Genomic DNA, 27,464 nt, shown 5'->3' with positions numbered 1-27,464 from the left:
TGATGCTTTATAAGTTTAAACATGACTTTTTTCCCAATTTCCCTCCGTTAAAGTACCACCTTTCTGTAGAGCCCCATTGGTGGCCTTCCAACTATATTATTACCACAAGTGTTTTCAGAAAGTCTTTGAACATTTCGAAGAAACATCAACATAGTTTTGCATTACAGTAGAACCTCTCGATAGCAAACACCCTTGGGACCGAATATTTTATCCGCTAAGGAGGGGAGTGTCCGTTTTTTGGCAGTGAAATACATAGTGAGGTCCGTTGACGTAACCCAAAAAAAGTGTCCATTTAGCGAGGTGACCGCTAACGGGGAGTACCCGTTATGGGAAGTTCCGTTGTAGTATCCCTATCTATATATTACTGTAACTCAAGGGTGTTCAACCTTTACAAGAGTGCGGACCGCATCACTGATTTGAAAACGTGTCGCGGGAAGGTTAATTAAGTGATCTGGAACTGTAACGCGTAATCTGTAAATATGTTGCGGGTCATTTAAGTGATCTATAACTGCAACACGGGTCGCTTGAGCGATCTATAACTGCAACACGGGTCGCTTGAGCGATCTAGAAACGTGTCGCTTAGTTTATTTTTACAAAATTGCGTTTGAAGTAACGGTCCCCATCAGATGACACTGAGGGTCACATTTGACCAGTGGGCCATGGGTTGAGGATGTATATGCTTTTATTGGAATTTACCTTGTACACAATTGTTTAGCTTTAGAATATAAATTTAGAAAAGTTCTTAAATTTATTACTAGAGGGCTTTAAGATTTTTTTTATATGATAACAAATGTTTTTTTTATCACTCTCAGCTTTTTGTTATATATAAACATATATATAATAAAAAGCTGGGATAGGACGGGCTGGAAGTTGCTGGTCATCCCGTACATACGGGACCTTAAGCACGTACACAGGAGGAGGAAAGTGCATTGCATCGTTTTTTTCAGATATTATTGGGAGGAGGGCTCAGCCCCTTACATAATTTATTGGGGAGGGGACTCAAATGGCCTCAGCCCCTAGGTTCCTCGCCTATGCAGGTATAGGCTGTTTACCCTAAAAAAAACCATTCAAATAAACTGAAATTCATTAAAATGGCACATTGTAGACATTTTAGTTTATTTACGATAATTGAGATATTTTTGTTTTTAATTTTTGGTCGGCATTGCGGGGGGGGGGGGGGGGGGAGGGCGATCCACACCTACACTACATACCCCCTACCTGCGTGCACCTGTGCTCCCAATATTCCTGAAGGGGGTCCTGCCAAGATTTCTAGAATATGTGTCCTGTATCGAGTTCCTCAACAAACGGTGTGCAGCAGGGGCTTGCGCTCCACATTAGCGCGTTTTGATTTCTGTCATCACTAATAACTAAATACACAACTATAGCAAAAAATATATAGTTTTTAATGCGTGAACTTCACAATATTGCTAATAGATGGCAGCACGATTCTCGCGATTGAATCTAACAGAAGTGTCATGTTTACGGGAAATTACAGCTCATATGGTCACTAGTTGTACAATGATAAGTTCTGTTCTCAATCCAAAATGGTCTGGTGAATCCCATTTCATAAAAAAAGATTAACTGAGAAGTGAAAACACAAAAAATTAAAAAAAATGATTTCAAAAGTTTTCTTTCGAATAAATAGCGAATTTTTATTTTATAATTGTTTTTTTTTATTAATTTAGGTTTTTCTCGGGGAAAAAGAAGTTGTTTAAATAAAAGTCACACCCACGCGGACTCCTTTTCCCCCTTTTAACTAATGGCGTGACAGGTCATCATCGTCTGGACCAAATAAGCAAACATATTTATCGGCGGATAAAGTTTTCCATTGGATGTGATCTCCTCGGAAGCCTCGTAACTTACTGGTACGTTAACATTGAAATCATCACGATAGATGTCACTGGCTTTTGTATCCATGGCTATTTAAACTATATATATATATTTTTTTTAAGTTTTGATCTTGATTATCCGGCTATCGCAATGTCCAACTCGACTTCGATTTGTAAACAAACATGAAGTGATTAAGCTAAAATGATTCTCTAAAATTCCATCTTTTACATGAAACGTGCTGCATGTTGAAATTACCGAGTTTTTGTCCGCTGTTGAATAGGTATTTCAAATGCCATATTGTCAACATGATCATTGCTAGGAGCAGTGCCTTAACGCATGGGCACGGCCCGAGGGGCCTTAAGAGAAAAGGGGCCCTCACAAAAATTAGAACTAATTGAGATTTTCCAGGTAGGGCTTCAGAAAAACCAATGGGCCCTGGGCCCCCCCACAATGCTCTTAAAACGCCCCTAGCTATGAGCAGTGCCGTCTTAAGGCATGGGCCCACCCGGGCACCTCAAGAAAAAAAGGGGCCCCTCACAATAATGGGATCTGGTTGAGATTTTCGAAAATTTGCCTGGTAAAGCCTCAGAAAAATCATTTGGCCCGGGGGCCCCAAGATGCTCTTAAGACGGCCCTGGCTACGAGATCCTTAGATCAAAGGTTTGGATTGTTATAAATCTGTTCCCTAATTAATTTGTGCCGGAACCTAGGGGCTGATGCCATTTGAGCTTCCCCTCCCCAATAAATTTTGTAAGGGGGTGCCGAACCCTCAAAATAATTTCTGGAAAACAATGATATATGCACACTCGCATTCTTATGTAAGTGCTCAAGTCCCTTTTATATAGGACGACCAGTCACTTTCAGGGCCCCTTCCCCCAATGCTTTCTTTGTGTCAACACCTTTGGGCATATGTCATTCTGGTGGCTGGAAGTTCGGTGCTAGAAATTAGGCATTTTTTAGTGGTAGTGATTTGATTCATCGTGAGGATCTAGGTTCAAGCAGGGATGGCTTAAGCAAGGGGTGTGGAGCACCCAGGCAAGGCAGCCTATACTTTTGTTTAGACACAAGTTTTTAAAATTTTGTTATAATAAAAATTCACGAAATACCACTCCCTGTCACTTGTTTTTGAGCTATACCTTGACAACGAAAATGTCGAGAAAACCGAAGACCTGGGCAATATCTCTGAGATATCATGTATAAGCTATGTAGGAGATATTAGCCTAAGGCTGTAACACCAGAAACAAGGATTTTATCACACAGGGCCAGTGTGCATTTTAGTGTCCCACACTCAGTAATTTCTCAGGAGCGGTCAAATAACGGCCATGAAATAATTTCAATTCTCACTTATATGGGACCTGTGGGGTGATTTAAAAAATTCAACCCTATATATAAAAGAAAGAAAAATATGACAGCTCATCAATAAGAACTGCAATGTGGGGGAAAGTTATCCGAAATAATTAAACTATGAAATGATCCTGGACTTACCCTGGGAATTTCTTTAAAAGTGGGACATATGGTAAAGGGAATTTCTTTGGATAAAGATTAGTTCGCAGCTTAAGATAGATAAAAAAAAATATGCTTTATCCAAGAGTACCCTAGTCTAGAGCCTTTTTAGCCTCCCAACAGGGTTCTATTTAGGGGCGGCAGGTGAGCTCAAATTGCCTCTGGGTTCAAGCCCTGATGATGGAACCCTGTGTTCTATATATTGAAGTAAAGATGGAAAATGCTTGAGTTTTCATATTATGTATATATCGTGTTGAAGGTCTGCCTGCTCTCTATGGAAACACTTTTTGAAATGGGAGACCAGAGCTCGTATTCATGTCTTGAAGTTGGAAAACTGTAGAAAACCCAACTACAGCTGACCACCATCCCCTCAGATGCGGCTATTTCTCTTTCACAGAAAAAATAATTTCTCTGCGTATAATAAAGTATGCATTTCAAACCCCTGTTCAACGGTCACTCCTCTCTTACAGACGGAATTTTTTTTTTTTTTTTTTTTGCCACACCGGTGTCTGCAAAAGAGAGAAAGAGAGGTTTTTACTGTATATGGTATTTCAAAAAAGCCACATAAAATTCTGAAACCTACTAGGCTTACAAAAGACCCTGCCAGTCTAACAGTGATAGGCCCCTATAAAGCTGAGTCCGTTAAGAGGGGTTTTTTAATAAATTCCCTAAAATTTATCACTTTTTCCAGAGATTATGCATAGTACCCAAATACCATTGGTAAATTTAATAAGTAATAAAAAAAATTATCACTTTTAATGGTGATTATGCATAACACCCAAGTGTCTGATCATTACATACTAGACTCATTTGGAATTTTTTTTAATATTTATCAAATTCACCAATGCAATATGGTATTACGCATTACCACAGATAAAGGCAATAAATTTCAAGTATCTAATGCAGTGATTCCCAATGATGGTGTTACCGCCCCTGGGGGGTGATGGAATGTTGCGGGGGGGGGGGCGGTAGAAGCTACGGGTGTAACATAACATTCTATGGGTTAGATTGCGTTGGGAGAAAAAAAATTGTAAAGAAGGGGGGCAAATGGAACAAAAAAAAAAGATTGGGAAACTGATCTAGTGTCACAAGTGTCATTGGTAAATTTTATCAAATTTACCAATGACACTTGGTTATTATGCATAATCTCTGGTAAAAGTGATAATTTTTTTCAGTTTTAAATTTTTGAACGACCCTCAGGCTTTATGCATATTTGCTGGTAACAGTGATATATTTATCAAACTTACCAAGATGATTGTTAAGTATGCATATAAACTAATTTATCATATTTACCTTAACATATATATTAGTGTTTTGAGCCGATGACCCTGAAAACGGCAAAAAATTCAAATTAGCTAATCCCTCTAAAAATTGCATAAAATCACAGTAAAAAGTAATCAAAATCTTTAAAATCTTTCCTCTTTTTTTGTGACAGGAACTTTGTGAGAAAGCAATAATGAATGTCTTGCAAATCAATAACCACCACTTTTGTAGGTCAAGAAGATGGGGATTACACAACCTTTTCAGTCTGCTGGCTAGTCGGAAAGCAATGAGGCTATTGCTTTCCGACCACAAACTAGTGTAATTATTGTGTTATGTGGATTGGTGCTTTAATTAAGAACACCTTGTAAGGCTGACTACACGTATGGGCTCACTCAGGCAGCCTCTTGCTGCCTTTGTTTCTACCACTTCATCCCGTGCCTGGGATAAAGTAGTAAATGCACAAAGTGTGACAGTTATTGTGATAATATGCATGCACAGGTATTTGAAAATTGTTGATTGACCTATAGAGATTTCACTGTAGGCATATATGTTGAGAATTCTTTTGAAAAACTTGCAAAAAAAGAAGGAAAAAATCAAATTCTCAATGGTGCGATTTTGTTAGAATTTAGTTCATGTTAAATTATTGGTCTCATTTTTTAAATGAATTTTGTTGTTTTTTTTATCAAGTTATCTCATATTTGTTGGCCCCTAATAAGCATTTTCTTATTTTTTAAGAGAAAAATGGCAAGTCCAAGAACAAAAAGAGTTCTCCAGGATCTTAGACCTAAGGAAGATAATAATGTAAGTTTGACCTGTGCATCATAACACTATGAAATTAAACATTATCAGTTGAAGTTGAATTTCATTTAAAGTATTACCTTTTGAAAGATGATTATTTAAAATTTCTCTGGAATAGATTTTCCTTACCATCTTCGTCACTAATCTGAATGTGCCTGACCCTTGTTTACCATAAGAATTTTCAAATTCCTGGCTACCTGAAGTATTTATAATTAATAGGCCTACCATGCTCTGCACACGTAGCCTAGGCTTCCATCCTGATGTCTCTTCCTACCATCCAACTACTGGCAGGGTCATCTTTAGAGCATCGTAGGTCCCCCGGGCCAAGTAATTTTTCTGAGGCCCACCTGGCCAATTGTTGAAAATTTCAACCGGTTCTCATTTTTATGAGGCCTCTGGGCCGCACTTGGGTGGGCCCATGCATTAAGACGGCACTGCCAACTACTATCTAACCGTACATGCACCTCTAAACATGTGCCACTTATATGTAGAAAGACGCCACTCTCCACTGTTAATGCAAAAGATACGGAAAACCAATTTACCAATGCCAGTACCACTTACCTACCACCCGACTGCAGAAAAATTTTAGAGGAGATTACTTAGTAGTCTTAGTCTCAGTTCTTGCCCTAATCATTCTTGACGCAGAGGGTGCTACCTTCACTCATAAGACAGAGTACGAGTGCACGTGTAGGTAATGCCCCTGACCAGGATTGATACACAGGATTGACCTTTGGAGGGAAGGGCATACAAAGTTTGTAGCAGCACAAGAAATCTCTTCCAGAAAAATTTTGAGTTATTAACCTTTGAAAAGTGTTTTAAATTGACAAAAATGGATTTGGATAACATATAAAAGTGTTTTATTTGATATTAAATTTCTTTAACAAAAATATTAAGAAATATGTATAATTTTTTTATTGTCTTAGGGTGGAGGGGACATATTGCTCTGACTTGCTTGCACTAGGTGTATGTAGGGTTTTTAGTAGTAGGGCTCTTATAAATCTAGTACTTTTATAAACGTAGTACTTGCCAAGAAAATGTGAGATTCATTATCATGGCATGACATGAACGTGACATTCATTATCATGGAGTTTGCTTCCCCACCCCCTTCTACGAAAACAAGATAGGATGTCTCTAGCAAAGTACCAAATTTATGAAAATCCAGAAGCTGTGTGTAATGCATTTAATTTTTTTTTTAATTTCTAGAACTGCTTTGAATGCGGAGCCCACAACCCTCAATGGGTGAGTGTTACTTACGGCATATGGATATGTTTGGAATGTTCTGGAAAGCATAGAGGACTTGGTGTCCATCTCAGGTAAGTTGATCAAGCTATGTCAACTTTAAATGTAATTTTTTTGTTTTAATTTTTAATGGAAGCTTCAGTAACTTTGTCAAATCGTGTTTGGTCATAATATTGATACTGCTTTGACTATAGACATTTTAAAATTCTATTGTATCCACTATTCAAAAATTTTCCTGAATATCATGAATTGTTTTAAACACACCATCTTTTACACTTGAGATACATACAAAAAATTTTCGCGGGAGCTCAACCATGGATTGCTCATGCAGTGTCTGTCAGACACAAAGACAATAAAATAATGAACTAAGGTTCATTGTTATATTGATGTTCAGTCACTTATATTTGTTGCTCCAAGTAATACTGCCCTAAAATGTTCATGTGAATGTTACAATTCCATATAGAGGAATTTCTCAACAATAACACAAATAGACAGTCTAAAAGACATGCATTCATTAATTTCAATTTAATCCTTTAAATATTAAAAAGACCATTAGAGACATCTTAAAGATTTCACACAACCTTAAACTTTACTTATGGCTGTGCAAGGGCTTCCAGGAAAATATTATATTCTTCCTGATTTTCTATAAATTTTAAAAAATTTATTCAAAATTTTATGTCATTTAGATGTATTAATTCAGTTTGAAAAAAATTTAATTTGGGTTATCAATTCTTTTGCAAAGCTTTGTGCGTTCAGTTTCGATGGATAAATGGAAGGATTCTGAACTGGAGAAGATGAAAGTTGGTGGTAACAGAAAGGCAAAGCAGTTTCTTACAACGCAACAGGATTGGAATCAAAAAGCTCCTATAACAGAAAGATACAACACTAGAGCTGCTGCATTGTATAAGGATAAGGTGATTGTTTTAGTTTTTCCTCGCCTCCTTTCAGCTTTCTATAGAACAGGGTGCACTACCATTTTAGTCTGCTGGCTAGATATGTGAGATCATTATCTTGCAGGCTGCAAACTGGTAGGTCTATATTTATTGAGTTCTGTGGATTGATACTTCTCTTATAAACACCTTTCATGGGCTGGAAGTTGTCACTTTTGCAAGAAGAGGAAAACTTTCATAAGAACAATTGAACTACAATTAAACAATTTCCTCAATTTAATGAATAAATGTATTGATCCGAATCCATTTCTTAAACAAGGTTCTAGCATGTTGAATTATTATTAATACACCATCAATCGACCTCTTTGACAAGGAGACATCAGTATGGATTGGTAAGGGACAATTCTAGGTTGTGGTGTCACAGGGAAGTTTTCTCTAGTAGGGTTGTTAATAAATGGAATAGCTTAGCACCCCCCCCCCCTCCATGCGTAGTAAATTTGATATTTTACCATGTATATATAGTTTTATAGTTACATTTTTTTAATTGGGTTGCTGTATTTTAGAAATATATGACATCCATATTTGTTATGGGCATCTTTTTTTCAGCCATCTAATTGAGCATTTGCCTGTTGTGGCCTTGCATTTGTGTATTATTGTAAGAAGTTTGGCCTTTTAGTCTTAAAGGGGGGGGGGGAGTTGAACCCATTCACAATTGGAATAATCTGCAAAATGGTGATTGTTGTTTATTATTTATAGCTTTGGTTGGTTTGCTTAAATTGTGTTCTTTTACCTTGAACTATTAGTGGCGTTTTTCTTCTTATAAAATGATGCAGGGGCATACTCAGGATTGACCTTTGGAGCCCCTTCCCTGCGTACACCTTTTCTAGAAATAAACCATGGTCTACTGGTGAGAATATTACATTTGCATGCTAACGAAACCAATTGAATTTTCATTTTTTTTAAAATTATCAAACGGCCCCCTTCTTTCAAAATGTTTCTTATATTTTCACCTTATAGTTTGGCTTTTAATCATGCTGTGCATGTAAAATCAGTTGTGTTTCTCATTAATTATTTACTTCATGATTCACTGTAAATTTTTCAGATAACTACAGAATCTCAAGGAAAGTCTTGGTCTATAGAGACTTCCGAAGCTAGAAATTATTCCTCTTCATCAATACAGAAGAGCTCATCTAATAGTAATCTACGAACTTCAGGATCATCTAGCAGTTTGAAATCATTCGGCGGTTCTTCCTATCAAAATGATGCTTGGAGTAATTCAGGATCAGCTTATCAAAGGTAACAGTCTCCCAAGTTACTTTGTCTCTATTTATTATATGCTTCTCAAATGGGACAATACATTCATATGACTCTTCAGAGAATTACAGTATTCCCCCTGCATTATCTGACATGCTGTGAAAATCGTAGCCTACCAGCTTTTTAAATGTTTGTGTCTGGTCAATTCCCGACATGCTGGGAAAAGCAAGGTTTAATAGGGCTCACCGAATTCATTCAAATAGACTGATAACTCATATTAAGAACTGAGTAGATAAGCAAATACAAATAAAAGAAAAGTTTTTATTGAAGCTAATGTTTTACACAGCAATCTGATAATGATAATAAAAATTGAGCATTTAGAAGTATTTGCTCTAATTTAATTAATGCCATTTGATTATTGCTCTAATTTAATTAACACCAATCTAATATGAAATACAGATAACATAAAAATAAAAATATAACATGCAAAATACATAAAACTGTATTTTGCATGTTTTTTCAGCATGTTCGGAAATTGAAGAAATATAAGTATGAGGTTGCTTTGAATTAAATAATATTTTGCAATCCAATTCTTTAATTTTCCAATCTTACATGCATGATTATGATACAAAAATGCTTCACAGTCTACTTACAGAGGCACATGTGTGTTTTTTTCACCTGTGGGCTACACAAATTTTGCTGTCCCCCCTCTCTCACTACAGTCTGATTTTCTTGACCCACTCATTCCTTGAATTTGCCTCCATGTGCAAAAACCTGCTTGACCCCACCCTTGTTACTGTGCCTGTATCTCTAAGTCACTCTTTTGTACATTCTTGCATGGTGTCCCCCCCCCCCCCACGTCCTTTAGTAGGGCCTCTAAGTTAGAATTTGCGGTCCCCCACCCCAAGCCAGACTTTCCAAAAGCCCTTCTATAGTGAATTTATAGCATGGGGGGGGGGGGGACAAAATGATTGCAATTGTCTAGGGCCCCAAGGCTGGAGCCCAGTTAGTCCCACCTTTTGTGGGGCATGTATATTACATATACAAAGATTTAATTTTAGTATGAGGTCATCTCAGATTTCGCCTATTGCAGTAATGGCGGACATTCAAAATGGCAGCTTCTGAACATTTTTTATATGCTCCTTTTAAATGTCATTTGATGATGTTAAATGACAGCTATTAAAGTAATGGTTAGTAATTGTTGTTTTGTGCATGTATTTTGCTATTTTTAACAATATATACCACATTTTATTTACAATATATTTATTTATATTCTACTAGATGTTACCCGCGGCTTAGCTCACATGGATTTGATAATCTGAAAATTGCTTTGCGATGATTCTCCCATATAATATTTGAACACCTCATGATCTACATGGGGGTTGGGTTTTCAGAAAGCCCATCTTAGTGGGTATCTACGTTATAAAATATAATACTGACCAAATTTCATATTTATGGCTTCAGTGGTTTCGGCTGAGCTATAATTACTCCATATATAACCTTTGAGGCCCCTTTATGACTTCCCCTTAGCTGTTGAATTAAAAAAAAACCTTTCTTGGTGAGTTTTAACATCATGAAATAAAACTACAGACTGAATTTCATATTTATAGCTTCAGCAGTTTCGGCTCAGCGATGATGAATGCATCAATAAATGTCAGTCAGGACATGTTATTTTATGTGTATAGATTTATAATAAATGTTGATGGGTTATTTAATGAAATTACTAATACTGCATTGTCCATACTAAATAGACTACTGATAGATAAATATATAAATAAGAAGATATATACATAAATACAATATTGATTTAAATGAAATGAACTTTTTTTAAAAACTGTTGTGGCTGCCTTTTCTGCAGCCACATCATATGAGTTCCCTGCATGTCTGCGCAGTCTCTGGTATTGTTGTCCAAGATATTTTCTATTCACTTTCCACCAATCCCAATCACCTGGTGGTGGGAGCACTGCGGTTGCAACCACCATTCAGGCCCAGCAGTAACCAGCCTGGTAGACACCTCTCTTTGTATGCTGAATGAGAGCATCTTGTGAAGAAAGCAGATTGTCAATTGTGCTACCTTTCTGAGTAAACAGGTGTTTTCTTGCATCATTAACACATTCTGTGCTATTAGTATAATCATACAGCAACAACTTCGAGGTGTAAATGTGGGCCAATCTCCCCGTTAAAAAGTCTCGCCACAGAGCACGATACTATTATTCAACCAGCACACTTCATCTCATGACATTTTTTTTTTCTGCTCAAAATAAAATCCTAAATGGATATTTTGGTCATGTCATAGCTTACACCTGAATAGTAATTCAACGAGTCAAAGGTGTAATCTTTGAAAAATTCCAGATTATATTTGTAAAAAATAGAAATGTTTCAGAAGCCACATGAGGTGGCTATGGAGTTTCGATAAATATAGCATTGAGTGGATAAAATCATTATTATATACAGGAAAATAATTCAAAGATTTTGAAACATTCAATTTCTATGCCATCAACAAAAAAGAGTGCACAGAATAATGTTGGATAATGTGGCATTCAAGATTTATTGAACAGTGATGATGGTGATTATTCATTATATTTTCTGCCGAAAGAGATGATAAAAAGTTTTGTGTCAAGAAGATTTTAATGTCCTGGAAAGAATCTGCATCGTCTTGTTCTTTGCTAGGGAGAAATTCTATACAGGTTGCCATCTACAGGGCTCCCACTCGTCCTACTTTTCCTACTGTTTGGTAAAATGTCCTACTTTCTAGTTTTTGTTCTACTTTTCCTACCAAATCCTATCAACAAAATTCGTGTAATTGGTTTCAATTGAGCAGGGAATCATCGATATATTGCCAAATATTACAAATGTAGTAGAATGCAATTAATGATTCTGTCAAAGCAGAAATTGTATCGTTTTCAAGGTTATTTGGAGTGTCTATGTGGACCATTTGGTTTATTAATTAATTTTTTTATTTTAGAGTTCAACAAGTAGAGCAGTCATTAAAAACTTCTGTCTGGATAGAAAAAATAATTTTGTGTTTACTACTTCATGGTCTTGGACATAACTAGCATTCATCATTCAAAATTATAGTCCACATTTGGTGTATGGGTGAAACAACAGTGCATTACAAAGCAGTAGGATATATGGGCTTATACTAGGTTTGGTGATTCTGATGCTGTCCAATAGCATTCAATTGCCTTTTGTATTTTTATTTAAAGGGATTTGTTTACATTACACTGTTCAATGCCCAACAATTATTTTTGACAAATTAAGCACACTCATTTCTAGCTCTTTGCTGAGCATTGCAAATATTGTTTATGCCTTGAAGGATGGACAGTGCAGTAAAACCATCCAGTTCACCTTGGCTTATTTACATCAGATCTTGTAATTTACACATTTTGCATACTGTGCTTTTCAAAGTCGCCTAGAAGGAGCATCATTGTAACAAAATGTACATGTCATCACAATTTGCTGTGCTTTGTCGGAGAGAGTTGGCAGACTAGATTGTGGAAGACTCCAAAAAAGAATGTAATTTGTATTTTGAAGAGAGAAAAGAATTATCTGTGGTTGCTAGTATACTGTTTTGGCCAAAAATTGTTTTTGTAACCATTTCCATTCAAGTCATTTCTGTCATTTTGCAGAGAAAAAAAATTAAAGGAAAAATTTTATGATTTTTTTTTATTATGCTATGATTATGTTGTCTGAGGGGGTTACCTCCCCCGTCCTACTTTCTATTTCTGCTTTTTCCTATTTTTCTGATTTTTTTGAGTGGGAGCCCTGCATCTACAAGAACCTCTTTATACCTGGAATCACTAGCATGTTATAAATGTTTCAGGCAGTTTCATTTAATATTAACAGGATAACCATATCAGTTATGAATTAGTAGACTTCATCACAAGCACAAAACCAACTACAGTGAAACCTGTGCATAAGGATACTCTCTTTAATGATAAACCTGCTTATAACAATATTTTCTTCATTCCCAACAGAATTCCTATTTAATAGAAAGCGCAAATGTAAAACAAAAAACTATCTGCAATCATAACCTGTCTACAACAATGCTTTCTACATCCCTACAATATCGTTATAGACAGGTTTTACTGTATATTAAGGATTTACCTGTACTATTGAAAACAGTATAAACATTTCACTTCTTTATTACAATATGAATTTAAGTATAACATAAAATCTCTTTAACCCTTTGACAAGCAAGGTCGTATATATTTGACTGAGAAAAAACTTTATTTTATCATTGACAAGCTGAGACATCTTGTAAATCTGATTTCTCAATGAAGCACATTTTCTCATCCCCTCTACTTAGCACCTGCTGAAAATTGGAGAAAAGCTTACTTCATTAAAAAATATATTGTGCAATTTAAAGGGGGTTTAGCGATTTCTATTGTGTCCATCAAAGGGTTAATATTAATGAATTTGGATTGTATTGTTCTGGGTATGTGCATTAAAAATATTTTTAAATTTAAATATCCCTTGCCCCCTATTAGTCCATCAAATCGAGCATTCATTGTGCTTGTTTAGAACAGAGGGCGCATTATCTTTAGCCTACGAAAGATTTTGTTTTAAAAAATTATCAATCCACAGAACTTGATCAGTAGATCTACACCAGTTTGTGACTCACGAGCTATAGCTATCTCTTGTACTTGGCTTGCAGACTGGAATGTCATGCACCCCTGCCTTAGAGACTTTTAATTGTTGCATAATGTACCAAAAGCAACTCAAAATATTGGTTTTAGAAAAGGAGGAAAATGCAGATAACATCCAACGAGATTGTTTTGAGAATTTTTGTTCAGGTTGCAAGAATTCCGATGATCAGCCCAGGACTGTTAGACCAAAACTGGATTCTGAGCCCTTGAGTTTGGCCACAGAGGTGAATCCAATGATCATCAGTCTGAGATCAATCAAGCTCAGCATCTCTCAGTCCAGTGGGGTTGATGTTAAAAAAAAACAACTATAAATGATCAAAGTGTTATGAAACTTTTGACTGGTCCTAATATTACACCTTTTTTAATATTTATATAAGTGTTGATGCTCGATTATTTGAAAATACCTTAACAGCGAGTATTACCAAATTATTGTTCCAATTACTGTTTGAGACCGTTTCTTATGGGGATTTTAAATTAAATGTTTAAATGTTGGTACTTTATATGTTTCAGTTTACCTGATGAATATGTCTCCTATCAGAGAGATCAATTCTTTGAAAAGAAAATCAATGAAAATGAGCTTAGACCAGAGTAAGTGCAAAATGAAAGTTATATGTTTGAAAAAAATCAGTGTTTGTTATATGTTCACAAAATGAGCCAGCCAATCAATCAAATGACTAAATTTAAATCTTTTAAATCATGAACCTCATTTATTTCAGTCAGTGCTACTAGCAAAGTTGCCTATATGCATTGGCTCACCCAGGCATTGTCTATTGGTGTATAAAAAGACTGTGACTGTGATGAGACTTCATGCAGTATAAGCCGCTTAATGTGATTGCTTTGGGATCTAAGTTTTCTTAGATATTTCTTTATGCCGAGAAACTGCGAAACTCTATGGTTAACAGAAAGAAATTGACTAAGAGCCGAAGCACCCTTATTTTTGCATTTCACTTGCCTCCACTATAAAAAATCTCTTGCATATGCCATGCTACACGTACATGGATCACAGTAGCTACTATGACTCTGAGGAATGTGTGAATGGAGTACGGAAATGTTAGTCAATAAGGGGGAGAGGGGTCACCTCCAGCATTATGTAGTCTGATAATGATAATAAAAAGAGGGAAAGAAAGTCTGGTACAGCTTCAGCTTCAAAATGTGCAAGAAAAAAAATTGATAACAGGGATTCTGATAACTATGAACAAAATTTTTCCCATGTTATGATATAGGTCTGTTCAGTACTTACCGAAAGTGATAACAATACCCGAATGATATCATTATCCATGATTCCAATAAGCAGTTTCTACTGTATATCAAATAACATCAATTACCTCATACTTCTAAAGAGTTCCAATGCTTTGTTCTGGATGGGGCCATGATGCTGTTAAGATGGCCTTGCTAATGGGAATAAAAAAAAAATAAGCCTTCAAGTGCTCTTCAATAACTTAGATTTATAATAGCATATGCAATAAACAAAGTGAATGACAACAGCAGAAAATTTTCACTTTCAATGTCCAATAAAAAAAAAAAAAACAGTGAAACCTGTACGAAACAGAACGTCAACAGACTGAGATAATATTCCGTTTTAGACAGATTTCCGTTTTATAAAGGTACAAATAAAAGCACTAATCATTGAACAGACTATATTTTGATTTTGTTTAAGACAAGGGTTTCCGTCTCATACAGTGTCCTTCTTAGACAGGTTTTACTGTATATACAGTAAAACCTCATTAAGTCGCCACTCCGGTTAAGTCGTCATTTTTCTTCAGGCCCTTCCACCACTCATAAACAACAATGTTATTAAACCCTTGTTTACTCGTTGCTAATTTCGGTTAACTCGTCACTATGAAAAAATTTGAGAAAGTGGAACAGACTATTTTTATGGCTCCCATTAAAAAAAGAGCTTGTTAACAGCATTGTCATATGCTTAAAAATCACCGTAAAATCCTATATATCCAAACAGAACAGTTTAAGTAACGAAAGTTACGCTGGGGAAGTTCATTTGCTGACTAAGGTTTTAGGAGCATTGGGGACTGTTCAAGCTACATCTCATTTTTGCATGGACTCTACTGGGGAAACCACGAGACACCCAGGCTCTGTCGCAAGAAGTAACGTAAACACTTCGCCCCCCCCTCCCCCAGGGCATCTCCAGCAAAACCAAAATTTATTGATACGTCAAAGATTACACATAGTGCAAGGAAATCAAAAATTATGTAAATCAAAGAATCAAATTAATCAACTCAAAGTGCAACGGGCACATAATAAATAATCCTAGAAAGCATGGGCTCTACTAATTTAGGGCTTGAAATTTAAACAAAATATCTTTGTTGAAAAAAATTTGACATTCTTTCCCAAGTTAAGGTCTTCTGTTTACTTTTTCCTGCTTAGGGCCCCTCCACCAAGTCAAAAGTGTTCGAGATTACTTTGTAGTTGTATGATGAACCACTGCAAAGAATTAAAATACTAAAATTTTAAATTTGATGTATATGTAAAATTAATGTGCAATAGAGAGTTCTATTATAAAGAAAAGCTACTTATAGCTTTAGACTAACAGTTGCTCTGTTAGTTTAAATTAAAAATTACTAATATAAATCAAAGTGCACAGTACATTTTACCACAATAATTTAAGTAATAACAGGTAAAAAAGGTAAAAAATTGCTATTTATTCTTTCGCAATCTATAAATTTTATTAATATTGTTATTTTGATTGATACTTTAAAAATTTCATATTACTTCAAATTTTTATACGATTTTCACAACATTGCACATTGAAACTGACAGCACTCCGCTTAAGCCGTCATAATTTTTCGATATCTTGAGGTGACGACTTATCGAGGTTATACTGTATATATATATATTTTTTTTGATCAATTTTGTCTAGAGTGCTATTGACTGCTCCAATTTTTCTCTTTTTTTGACTCCAGTAATGTACCTCCGAACCAAGGAGGCAAATATACTGGTTTTGGCTACACGATGGCACCTCCTCCACGAAGCCATTCCCAAGAAATCATGGATGGGGCATGGTCTTCCCTGTCATCAGTAAGTGTGATTCTTAACTAATATCTGGAAGTACATATTTTATTTTTCCTCTGCTGCGTTTAAACTGGATTGCACGGGTGACCAAAGTTTTCACCCATTTCTTTTCGAAGAAAGTTTTATTATTTTTGAAAGTTTATCCAAAATCTGACAAGGTCATAAAGTTTGTCTTTACTTTTCTGTTTTAATTAGGGATGGTCTGCATTTGCTTCAGGAGCATCAAAATTTGCTTACAAAGCATCAGAAGGGGTAAGTTATGTGCCTCTATTTTCAAAAACTGCTTTATATAACATATTTTTTTTTTTACAATCTTCTGGGCTTATAAGACATTTCTCTATTATAAAAAAAAGATTTTCTGAGATTTCATGAGCTAAATTTCATATCTTTTCTGGCACAGAGGTACTACTTCCACTTCTGGAAGAGTGATGGCGACAAGGCACCTGTTCAACATAATAGCTACCATTCCCTTTCTACATTTTTTTCGGATGGCATGGCTTATATAGAAGTTCCATTTTTTTAAAACAAAGCTCACTTAAATTCTGTATCATTGAAATTGTGGATGTATTTATCTTTCTCTGGCCTGTCGTCACCTGTAGGCAATACTAGGTAGCACTAAGCTGTTTGAAATGCTCACTGGGACATCAAAATTAGTTCTATACGTTGTAAATATTTGTTAGTAAATTATTGATACTCATCTGTCAACAGAAACTAATTTTAGGCAGTTCCACAGTTAAAAGTAAATGTAAAATGTAAGTTTCTTTCGAAACCGAGGAGGATAATTTATGCAACACTTTATTGCTGTGAATATAAATATTTTATTTTTTTTTAATGAAAAATGTTCTAATTTCATTTCTTGATTTTGTTGTAGGTTTTAAGTTAAATAGAATTCATTTTTTTTATTTTTCACTAATTCATAATTCTTTTATGACAGTTAGCAGGCTTTAGGATTAAATGATAATTATTTCATTGATGTCCCATATTTTCTTGTATTGATCTAAATCAGTGTTTCCCAAAGTAGGCAATATCACCCCCAGGAGGGCAATAAAAGCTCCGGAGATGGAATTTGCAAAGATAAATTATTTTAATTGCAATCACACATCGGATTATTGGATGGGAATATTTAGAAATAAACTAGATGTACATACTGTATTATAGAAAAGAATGCATACATTATACTCATATAAATGAAACAAGTTATAATAAAGTGTAAACAAGACTATTTTTTGTCAAAAAATGCAGTGCTTTTTGACTGCCTCTTTCTTTTCATTGTCTTTTTGTGAGAAAGTCATTCACTTTCTGCAAGCAGACAAATAATTCCATACCAACATTGAATCTCACAAAAACAACATGCTCACTATGAAACATTGCACTGTACTGGTGGCCAAAGTTGTTTCTTTTCTCAAAGTAGGAGAAAAAAAATAATTTTTGTCCCCCCCTCTCCATCTTTCTCATGCAGCAGATTAACAATGCTTACATCTGACCTGTTATTGCAAATCAGTATCACATCATCAATGTTGAGGAACATATCTACATTTGCTTCTGTATTGAGCCTATTCTATTCATCCATGGTGGAATTTTCTTTTGTATAATAGTATATTCTTGCGCAATCTCCACAAATAATCCATACTTGGTACATTTTTAGTCACCAAGGAATCCACACACTTAAAACAATTGATAATTGTTTGCAGTATGAATGCCACACCTGTGGTTTCTTGCTGGGAGAAACTTAAAGGAAGAAAACAAGTTAAGAGAAAAAGGCAACACTATAAAATACAAAAAAATTCTGAGTAAAGCTTTAACTAAAACAGATATTTGAGTTATCAGAGTTTGATATATCGCGAATTGACTGTAGTACGTTGATAAAGTTTTTGAGTTTCCGATATCACAGCGTTTCTTCATTATGAAATGATATGGATTCTAATGAAATGAAGGAAACGGGGAAAAAAAAAAAAACATTGAACAAAAACAGTATTTGAAATGAATGGTCTTACTTGAACTTGAATGAATAAACTTGTTTTTGAAAATTTTCGTTAGAGTAATTAAGATTTTTATCATTGAGACTTCCTTTTTCTCAATTTCAAGGCTGTGAAATTAGGAACTATTGCATCGCAAAAAGTGGTTGAGATCTCAGAAACTGTTAATGAAAAAGTGAGAACATCTTTCTTATTAAAGTAGAATATACATGTACAGTAGTCTCTGGTTATAGCAAAATTTTTACTGCAAATATCAAAAATAAATTTTCTATAACAAATTATTTGATGGAGTGAAGTGATCTCATTGTGTAGAGACTTGGAAATTTTTTTTTTTTTTCTGGTGCGTGCATCTGTTTAATTCGTCTTATCCATTTTAAAGCTGGGTGTACCAATAAACATTTTAAACTAACACGTGTTAATAAAATAATAAATTTTTTTGGGAACATTTCTAGTTTTCTCTACCACCAATAAAAAGAGGAAACGGAGCTCAATGTCTCATTATACAGATAGTTGGTTTAGTGTGGTAATTTGCGTTTTGAAATGCCCCTATCAGGGCTGTAGTGTGCCTTCTTAGGGCAGACTTTTCCTTGGGGGCGGGGGGGCCCTCTTGAAATGGTTATTACTATGCAAAACAAATGCGAACTTTTGTGGGCCCCCATTCAGCTTGGGGCTAACAGGGGCAGTGCCTCGGTTGTCTCATCCTAGTTATGGCCCTGGCTGCTATTTGTTATGTTTTTTTTTTCATTTCCAAATGTGGTTGTTGAAAAAAACAAAACAAGGGTCATATGTGAAAGAAAGCTAGCTAACTATGTGTAATTTTTTTGTTTACATTAAGTTCACATTGGTTTTTCATTTTATTTTGATGACTTGCAATGGATATTTTGTGCATGTTTTTATTTCCTGTATGTTTTAAGCTTAGTTTATAATTTACTTGATTTAATTTTTCTTTAAGCATGGATTGCTTTTAGTTTGTTCTGAAATAATTTTTTACAGTTTCCCCCTTCCCCCATTTTTGTTTCAAATTTCTTTACTTCTTTCTTCATCATTTTGCATGGCTCCCATAGGTTAAAGATGGTAATCTGCTTGAAGATTTACAAAGTCAGGTTACAACTATAAGCACAAAGGTAATGGATAGTCACTGTGACAAACAGTTGTTTCTGAATTCCATAATATTATTCTGTGTATTTATGAAAGTACAGTCCTCTCGTTTTTACGAACTAATACAGATGATAAATAATAAAATCAAAAGTTTGTAAATGAGAGAAACGAAAAAACGAGTTGAGGGGCTTACAGACTACTATGATTATGATGTGGTAGTGTGTATGATATGGAATTTCACTTAAGAGTGAAGGGCCGCAATTGGGGAGGCAGGTGGGTCTGGTGCCCCGGGCACTGAAATAGGGGGCAGCTCCAAATTTACCATTTAACTGCTTCTTCTACATTCTGCGTGAGGGTGCCAAAATGCATATTTGCCCTGGCTGACAGTCTCTAGTTGTGGCTCTGTATGAACCTTCTGTAGGTGTGTTCACACTGTGCTGACGTTACACGTTATTACAACATAGTCCCACGTAGTCTGTAGGCACCTTAAGTCACTCATCTCTATTGATGATTTCCAAAAAAATTGTTTATATTTGTTTGCTTCATCGTAACATTTTGGTAAATATAAAACTTCATAGAATTTATGTAAGATAACATTTCAATTTCACTGTCAGATTTATAATGCACAAAGAGTGAATTACATTGCCAATGCATCTTCACTTCATTATCACCCCCACCAACAATTCAACCCTCCTTCCTAGCATTCAGGCTTTACTATTATGTGTCAAGAGAAAAGAAAAAAATTATGAACATTATTAAATCCACATCAGAAATATATTTTTAAGGTAATTATGGCAAAATGCTTCATTTCATTCAAATCAGTGATTCCTGAAGGATGTGTCTTGGAACTCCAGAATACTGTGAGACATTTCTAGGGTCAGATTATATTGAACGTAGTGATAAGATGGTAAAATTCTCAATTAGTGTGTTTTATCATGCTCTGTGAGCAATATAAGTGTAAAACATTTTGTTTTTAAATGCTCTTATTTTTACTCGTCCTTTGTAACTTTAACTCGGAAACAGGTTTGGAAGAAATTTTCCATATGGCTTCCATATTCTGGAGCAGGCATTTCATGTTGGGTCACTTAGCTGCCCATGAGTGTTTCTATTTTGTTGATTTACAATGCAGACTAATAAATTATAAAATAGATAGCAGAGCACCCAAGGTTAGAGTCCCGGCAGCTGAACTGATGAGGTGTTTTTTGTCTTACCAGTACTTTATTAAATTTATACCCAATAACTCTAATCTTCTGCTGAAAGAGTTGGGAGAGAAAGGGGTACATATCTGCGTAAATAAGAATATTTATTAGGTTTCAACAAACTTTATTCACACTTACATTAATTGATAAGATCATTTGTATTTATATGCAAGATTACAGAAAACAGGATGTTATGTAGAGATGCTGATTTTTTTGGAGAAAAATTCACACATCTCTTCCTCTACCAGGACTCTAATCCCTCATATGCCGGATGAGTGCTCTACCAACTAAGCTGCAAAGACAGAATATTTCTTCCTCGGAGCGTATATATTGAAGCGTTGTATTTAAATACAAAAATTAATATTTTATTTTTCTGGTAGGATAAACTGCAACCAAAAATTTGTCAGTTTAACTACTTGATTTTTAAATGAAAATTATTCTGGAATGGATTCATGATTGATTAAAACCATTTTTATTGTGAAGGTGGCAGATGTTAGTAAAAAAGGTTGGCAGGACTTTTCTACAGCTTTCACTCAGAAAGTTACGCTAGAGCAAGCTGAAGGAGCTCCAACTGAAAAGTCTTCTCTGTTATCCAGTCCAAAGGATTTCAAGTAAGTAGCAAGAAATTCACTAGTAAAAATTTGGTGACTAATGTAGGAATATAGAAAGTCCACATCCTCTGGCTCACAAAGGGTGTTCTTAAAAGTATCATTACACACATCAGTTTCTGGCAACTATCTTTTAAGATAGCTGCCACACACACACAAACTGATGTGTGTAATGTCAAATGTGTATTAGTCGAATCTGCGACAAGCTATAACCTCTGGCCCATGGGACAAAGACTGCCAAAAGGGCTCTGAAGTATCAATACACAACATGTTAAGTGCACTAGTTTCTGGCCCGCAAGTGGTAGCTATCTCCAGTATCCTGCCTACGGGCTAAAAAGGTTGTATATCCCTGTTTTAAATTTCTTCACACAATTATATTTTTAAAAGTATTCACCTTCTTAAAAAAATAATTCTTTTCTCGTCTATTCATTAACACTCGTCAAGCACAGTTCGAATCTGATCCTAATATATTTCAAAGCTTTGAGACAGATCTCTTAGAATGGAAATGGACCATGACTGTTGTTTGTAAATTGACCTTTATGCTTCCATTTTTTATATGCAAATACTGAAGATAGGTGTAGAAAATTAGGTAGTTAAAATTCCTGTTCAAATAGTTACAAGATAATTCTAATCCCTCCACAATTTGATTTTAAACTCGGTCTCATTCTTTATTGAGCAGTCCTCATATCTTCTGTAGTTGCAGTTGTTCATCGGGCTAAAATACATCACAACTATATACATACTGGAAACAGTTATTTTCCGGATATTATGCTGAGGTGAACTCGGAAAGAAAAGTCATCACGTCTCCGCTGAAACTCGAACCCAGGCCCTCTTGCATACCGGGCAAGCATGCTGGGGCAAGCTGTATGCAAGAGGGCCTGGGTTCGAGTCCCGGCGGAGACGTGATGACTTTTCTTTCCGAGGTCACCTCAGCATAATATCCGGAAAATAACTGTTTCCTTGATATCTCTGGCTGAGAAAAAAGCAATCTATATCTCTATATACATACTGTTGTAAAAACTATTCTAATAACTATTCAATAATTTGACATATATGATGTTGTTCTGTTGATATAAAACTTCTGTAGTTTTTTTTTTTATGCCCGATGGATGTAACCATTAAGAACCTTTTCCTTCTGCATAGTTCACCTGCTCAATCCACAAAAAACGATGACTGGGGAAACAGTGATTGGGAATGTGCCAAGAAATCTCCTTCCTTGGAATTTTCTAAAAAGAGCCCCAAACTGAAGACTGAAGCATCGCATAAACTTCAAGGCAAATCAAAAACAGGAAATTCTGGTTCATCATCATCATCTGTGGCCAAGAGCAGCAGTGAAAATGCTAATCTTCTCATTGATTTTGATGAATCTAAAGCCGGTAACCATGGTAAGTCTGATTGGGATGGTGGATGGGAAGACGAGTCGTGGGAGGAATTAGAAGGGAAAACGTCAAGCAAAGGTTATCAGAGGATAGGCTCTAAAAATGACTAGAGAGAAAAATTCTTTTTAATGAAAATGATGATGGAACAAAACGCCAGTTGACTGCAGATGAATAATGGATATTTAAAAAACATTTAAGGTATTATTGAATGTAACAATTTTTTTAATAGTTATTACCGATTTGTGATGGCTGTGGGTACAACTAAAAAATATATTTATTTCACCATAGTTTTTTATTTATTCATTCAGCTACATGTATCTTCTTTGGTGTTGCGCCCTATTGTTGCATTTGTTTTATTTACCTGTTTAACAAAAAATGGAATCATTGCATGTATCTTAACATATCTCTTCCGTTATGCCTGAGCTTCAAAAACTATGCAGTTGTTACAGAGCTATACATAGTATGTATATAAATGTTTATATATGTGCTTCTAGGATTGGAAATTGTCTTTTTTTGATAATGATGAACTGAAGGAAAAATCGACAGCCTAATTTTCTTATTCTACATTTGATTGCTGAAATTCCCTTAATTTATTCCTTCTGCCACGTTATATTGATTTAAAATTTTACATATGGTGTTTAAAACTACAGATTTTGCAATTGGTTATTATATTTCATGCTTGTTGTTCCTATTGCTACGGTTTATCTCCGCAAATTGCTTGTTTGAAATTGATATATATTTGGTGAAGTATAAAGTGTTGTGGATAATGTTGAATTTACATACTGCTGTGCAGGTTTTTTCTTGTGTATATGATCGGAAAGCGAGTTTAAAACTTTGCAGTGCCTCTCGTGGTTTTTGCTGGCAGCGACATATCCAGCATACGTATAATCAATTTTTGTCCCCTTTACATTTTGCATGTGTTTTATAACAATTTTTAAGTTTTTATTTTAATGTGCTCGTTTCTTTTGCAACTTGCACTAAAATCTTTAGACGAAATGTCGAAAAATGTTATGGTGTAGTAGCCAATGTCACAAAAATTTTGTAATTTACGTTATTTCATCCATCTTTGCTGTCATATATATATATATATGATACCACTGAGCATTGGAATATTTAATATTCATTTAATGTTTCTATCAGTTTTATTTTTGATTTGTTAATGTATATCTTGATAAGGGAAACCATATCTAATTTCACATTAAATTCTTTTCTTTATATTGGATATCTTCAGCCTGTTGGTCGCAAACACTGTGGTGCGCTCACTGAAACACCCAGGAGTGTGTTCAGTGTGCATGTCCGATTGTGATACTCACGAAATGTTGATTCTAGAATTGACATTATATTGATTTGAGTATAGGCCAGGGTTAGACAAATCCTAGGATGCCTACAGTTTTGTGTGTTGACTGACTAAATTAGAAGCAGAGGAAAGCACAAAGTTTTTGGAAATTATATCAGCCTGGCCACCTAAAAACGTAGAAAGGCTATCACTAAGCTCCAGAGAAGTTGTAAAAAAAAAAAACATTATTTCAGACAGCTTTCCTCATATTGGTGCCTAATTTATTTTTTTCAAGCTCTGGCAATATGAGTACTTTTTTCCAAAGACAATGGTTGCGACTTAAAGGATGAAGATCTCTGCTCTATATTTTGTGTATTTATAGTTATTGATATATTATTCAAATGGTGGTTATTATTTTGTGTAAATATATATATTCATGCAAGGAAGATTTGCCATCAACAGGTTGATGTTAATTCATGGTGTTTTAAATTTGGGACCTTTCTATCTGTAATCTTTTGAAACTACCCCGGTTTTTTCTAAATTGAGGCTATCTCAATTCATACAAAAATATAACCATAATCATGTAACATAGTAGCAGTTGTGTGATGGCATGAAGTGTTCTTGCGCTGTATTTATGGGCAGAGTTCATATTACACATTTGACTTTATTGAATGATGGGAGCTACTCAATTCCAGCAAGCTTGCCTTTGAAAATGTACAAGTTACATATCTTACGTTGAATTTTTTTTTTTTAAATTGCTTGTTGGAATACTTGTTATATAATGGCGGCTAATTTATTATCACATATTAATTTGCCTCACATATATGAAACAGTGGCAAAATCTTAAATTTAGTGGCACCTGTGTACATCATGTGGGTTCTGTAATTGGAATGAGGGTTAAATTTGATTTTGGCAATGTTTAGCATCAATATGTATTTATAAACTGCTTTTCCTGGTGGATTAGTGGCTCCAAATTTTGGAAATGCATAGAGAATATCCCTAAATCTTTGAATTCATTTATAACTATGAAAAAGGATGTGTAATGTTGATTAATACACCATGAAAAATCTCTAGCAGGCTCACCTAGAGTAGAAAAATCACTTTTTGTTCAATGTGATGTCTAATTGAAAAAAAAAAGCCATTTGGCTGTGTACCAATAATACTGATATCACTCTGCGCATTAATGGTGGATGATGAGTCTGCCTGAATTTATCCAGTGCCTATAATGTGTTGATTGTTCTTCCGTAACAGACTACCTATTCTTTATTTCATGTCAACTTTTAGTCACTCTAGTTTTTGGCCTGAACCATGCCTCTCTTCCCATGATAACCTACAAAGGAGAAGCTAGAATATCTTCTATTTATTCATCAAGATTTATGTCAGCAATATATTCCAGCTAGGAAGTGACTTGTTTTGCTACCATAAGCCCTGTTGGTTGTTGAACATAAATTACTTCCCTAAGTAAGATTATAAAATAGGAGAGATGGGAAAGACTCTCAACTGAAAACCTCACCGCAGCCATGAAATTCAGCTAAAATCTGAACGGAAGTGTCACTACAATCTGTCATTACGCAGCAGCTTATACAAAATTCATATTTTCTTATAGAGTGTCGATATACAGCTCAGGGTTTTGCAATTTTAACTTGTAATGAAAGATTATTTCCAATCTATACAATTTGATTTTTTTTTTAATTTGTGGTATTGGCTGTCTGAAAAAGATGTTCGAAATTTCTGTTGATAGTAATGCAATATGAATATATAACAAAAAAAAGATTATGGTATGAATTAAAATATGAAGATACATGAATCATCTCAACATGAAATTATTTACAATAAATCTATCGATTTACAAGGTGATTGATTCATTTACTTATTGTAACTCGCCAAGAGTCAGAATTTTGTATTCTATAACAACTCATTATTTCTGGTATGATTTTGTACTTATTTTAAGTTGCTGAACTAAAATTTATGGCACAATTTTCATACAGTTTTGTTTTTTATTTACGTTCAACTTAGTCATGCTTTTTTTAAAACAAGAACAAGGTTTTTATATATATGTAAAATAATATTGTCAGCAATGTGTGAAACCTCTACATCAGGGCTGGACAAGCACAGGTCACCATAACGACTAAAAAATTGGTATTGGTGCCTAAAATTTTGTAATTATTAAATTACATGCTGAGAGCAGCACAAAATGTTTGGATTGTATAGCAGCAGCATATCTGCCTGAAAAAGTAAAAAAAATATTATTTTGTACTTTTTTCAGGTAAAATATTTTTCGGCGCCTAGATTTTTTTTGCTATTTGTCCAGCCCTGCTCTACACAAAGTAATATCTGTATGCTAGAGGTAAAAGACAATGTCCATGGTCAGTATTGGGATAAAACTTAATTGGCAGTACTGACATTACACTACACATAGGTATAGTACACCAAGTCCTATTTCAATAAATAACAGATATTCACTTTATGAGTTCCATAGAAATAGAACATAATAAAGAAAATCTTTAAAAGACACTCTTTCTCCTATAAAATTTTCGTTTTGTGACATGGTGCCTCCATCACACGGATATTTAAATACACTGAATTTTTTTTTTTTGGACCAAAGATCTTTCTGGTTATCAATTTATAAACAAAAATATTAGAAACAAGAATTCATTCTACTTCAGCCTACAGAATCATGTGGTTATTCAAGGTAATTATAATTAAAGTTCTGATATTTTTAAAACCTCTAAAATAAGAACCACTGGTCAGAATGACTTGCCAGAAGTTGCAAGAATACTCCTGTAACAATGGAATTTTGTTTGGCAAAAGAAAAACAAATACTTTGAAATGTACTGATAGATGGCCCTGTTACTCGTCAAATACATGAAATTTGGTGACAGAATAAAAATGGCATATATTGTGCACAGACGAAGCTTATTTCTATCTGCTGTGCTGTCAATACGCAAATTACAGAATATGGGAGGAAAATAACCAGAACAATCAGTCCTCACTGCAACCATCACTCCTTCATTCTGCAGGTTAATTTGTAGTTCACCTATTCTTTCTCAGAGATAGAACCTGCAGGTTACATTACCTGTACTGTGACTGGTCAGCACAATTTTGGAGGTGACAAAATTATCAGCTGTTATTTTCCAATAGCCTGGGTGGCAGCCATGTTCTGAGTCAGTTAAACATCACATAAAACAAACACCTAATTTTACCCTGCCCGACCCTCGTTTTTATTCTGCCAGTGAATGGATCCATGTTTTATTGATAAATTTTTAAGTTTTCAAAAAAATTCCATCCTCCAAAGAATGAGGCAAATACAAGATGTGTAGAGCGCCAGATCAATTAAGTACCATGATGTACATTTCCATCTTGGATCACTAATGCAGGGCTGGACAAATCGAAAATATTTAGGTGACAGCCAAATTTTTTAGGAGCGAAGCATGGGTTTTCCCTCCCTAAGTACTAAATAATGGGTTTTTTTTTT

The 27,464-nt window shown here is 34.9% G+C and overlaps 1 protein-coding gene across 3 annotated transcripts; it reads left to right on the top strand.

Moving 5' to 3' along the window:
• Positions 1–1,732: 1,732 nt before the first annotated feature.
• ArfGAP1 (ADP-ribosylation factor GTPase-activating protein 1) lies at positions 1,733–25,972 on the top strand. Of its 3 annotated transcripts, XM_089250510.1 has the most exons (12): positions 1,733–1,865; positions 5,332–5,397; positions 6,598–6,707; positions 7,376–7,547; positions 8,626–8,819; positions 13,937–14,014; positions 16,345–16,459; positions 16,649–16,705; positions 18,539–18,604; positions 19,494–19,553; positions 21,210–21,337; positions 22,478–25,972. In XM_089250510.1, the coding sequence occupies exons 2-12, from the start codon at positions 5,338–5,340 to the stop codon at positions 22,821–22,823; spliced, it is 1,386 nt and encodes a 461-aa protein (XP_089106636.1). In that variant the 5' UTR covers positions 1,733–1,865; positions 5,332–5,337; the 3' UTR covers positions 22,824–25,972. The 3 variants fall into 3 exon arrangements, with proteins under 3 accessions (XP_089106636.1, XP_089106638.1, XP_089106637.1); XM_089250512.1 differs by lacking the exon at positions 18,539–18,604 and having other exon boundaries at positions 1,736–1,865; XM_089250511.1 differs by lacking the exon at positions 19,494–19,553 and having other exon boundaries at positions 1,738–1,865.
• The last annotated feature ends 1,492 nt before the right edge of the window (positions 25,973–27,464 follow it).

This window comes from Pholcus phalangioides, unplaced genomic scaffold (assembly GCF_987345545.1).
Source record: "Pholcus phalangioides strain wild (caught in Gottingen) unplaced genomic scaffold, Ppha-v1.0 ptg000024l_1, whole genome shotgun sequence".
NCBI lineage: Eukaryota > Metazoa > Arthropoda > Arachnida > Araneae > Pholcidae > Pholcus > Pholcus phalangioides.
Note: the sequence above shows the minus strand (reverse complement) of the source record. Positions and strands in the feature narration are given on the sequence as shown.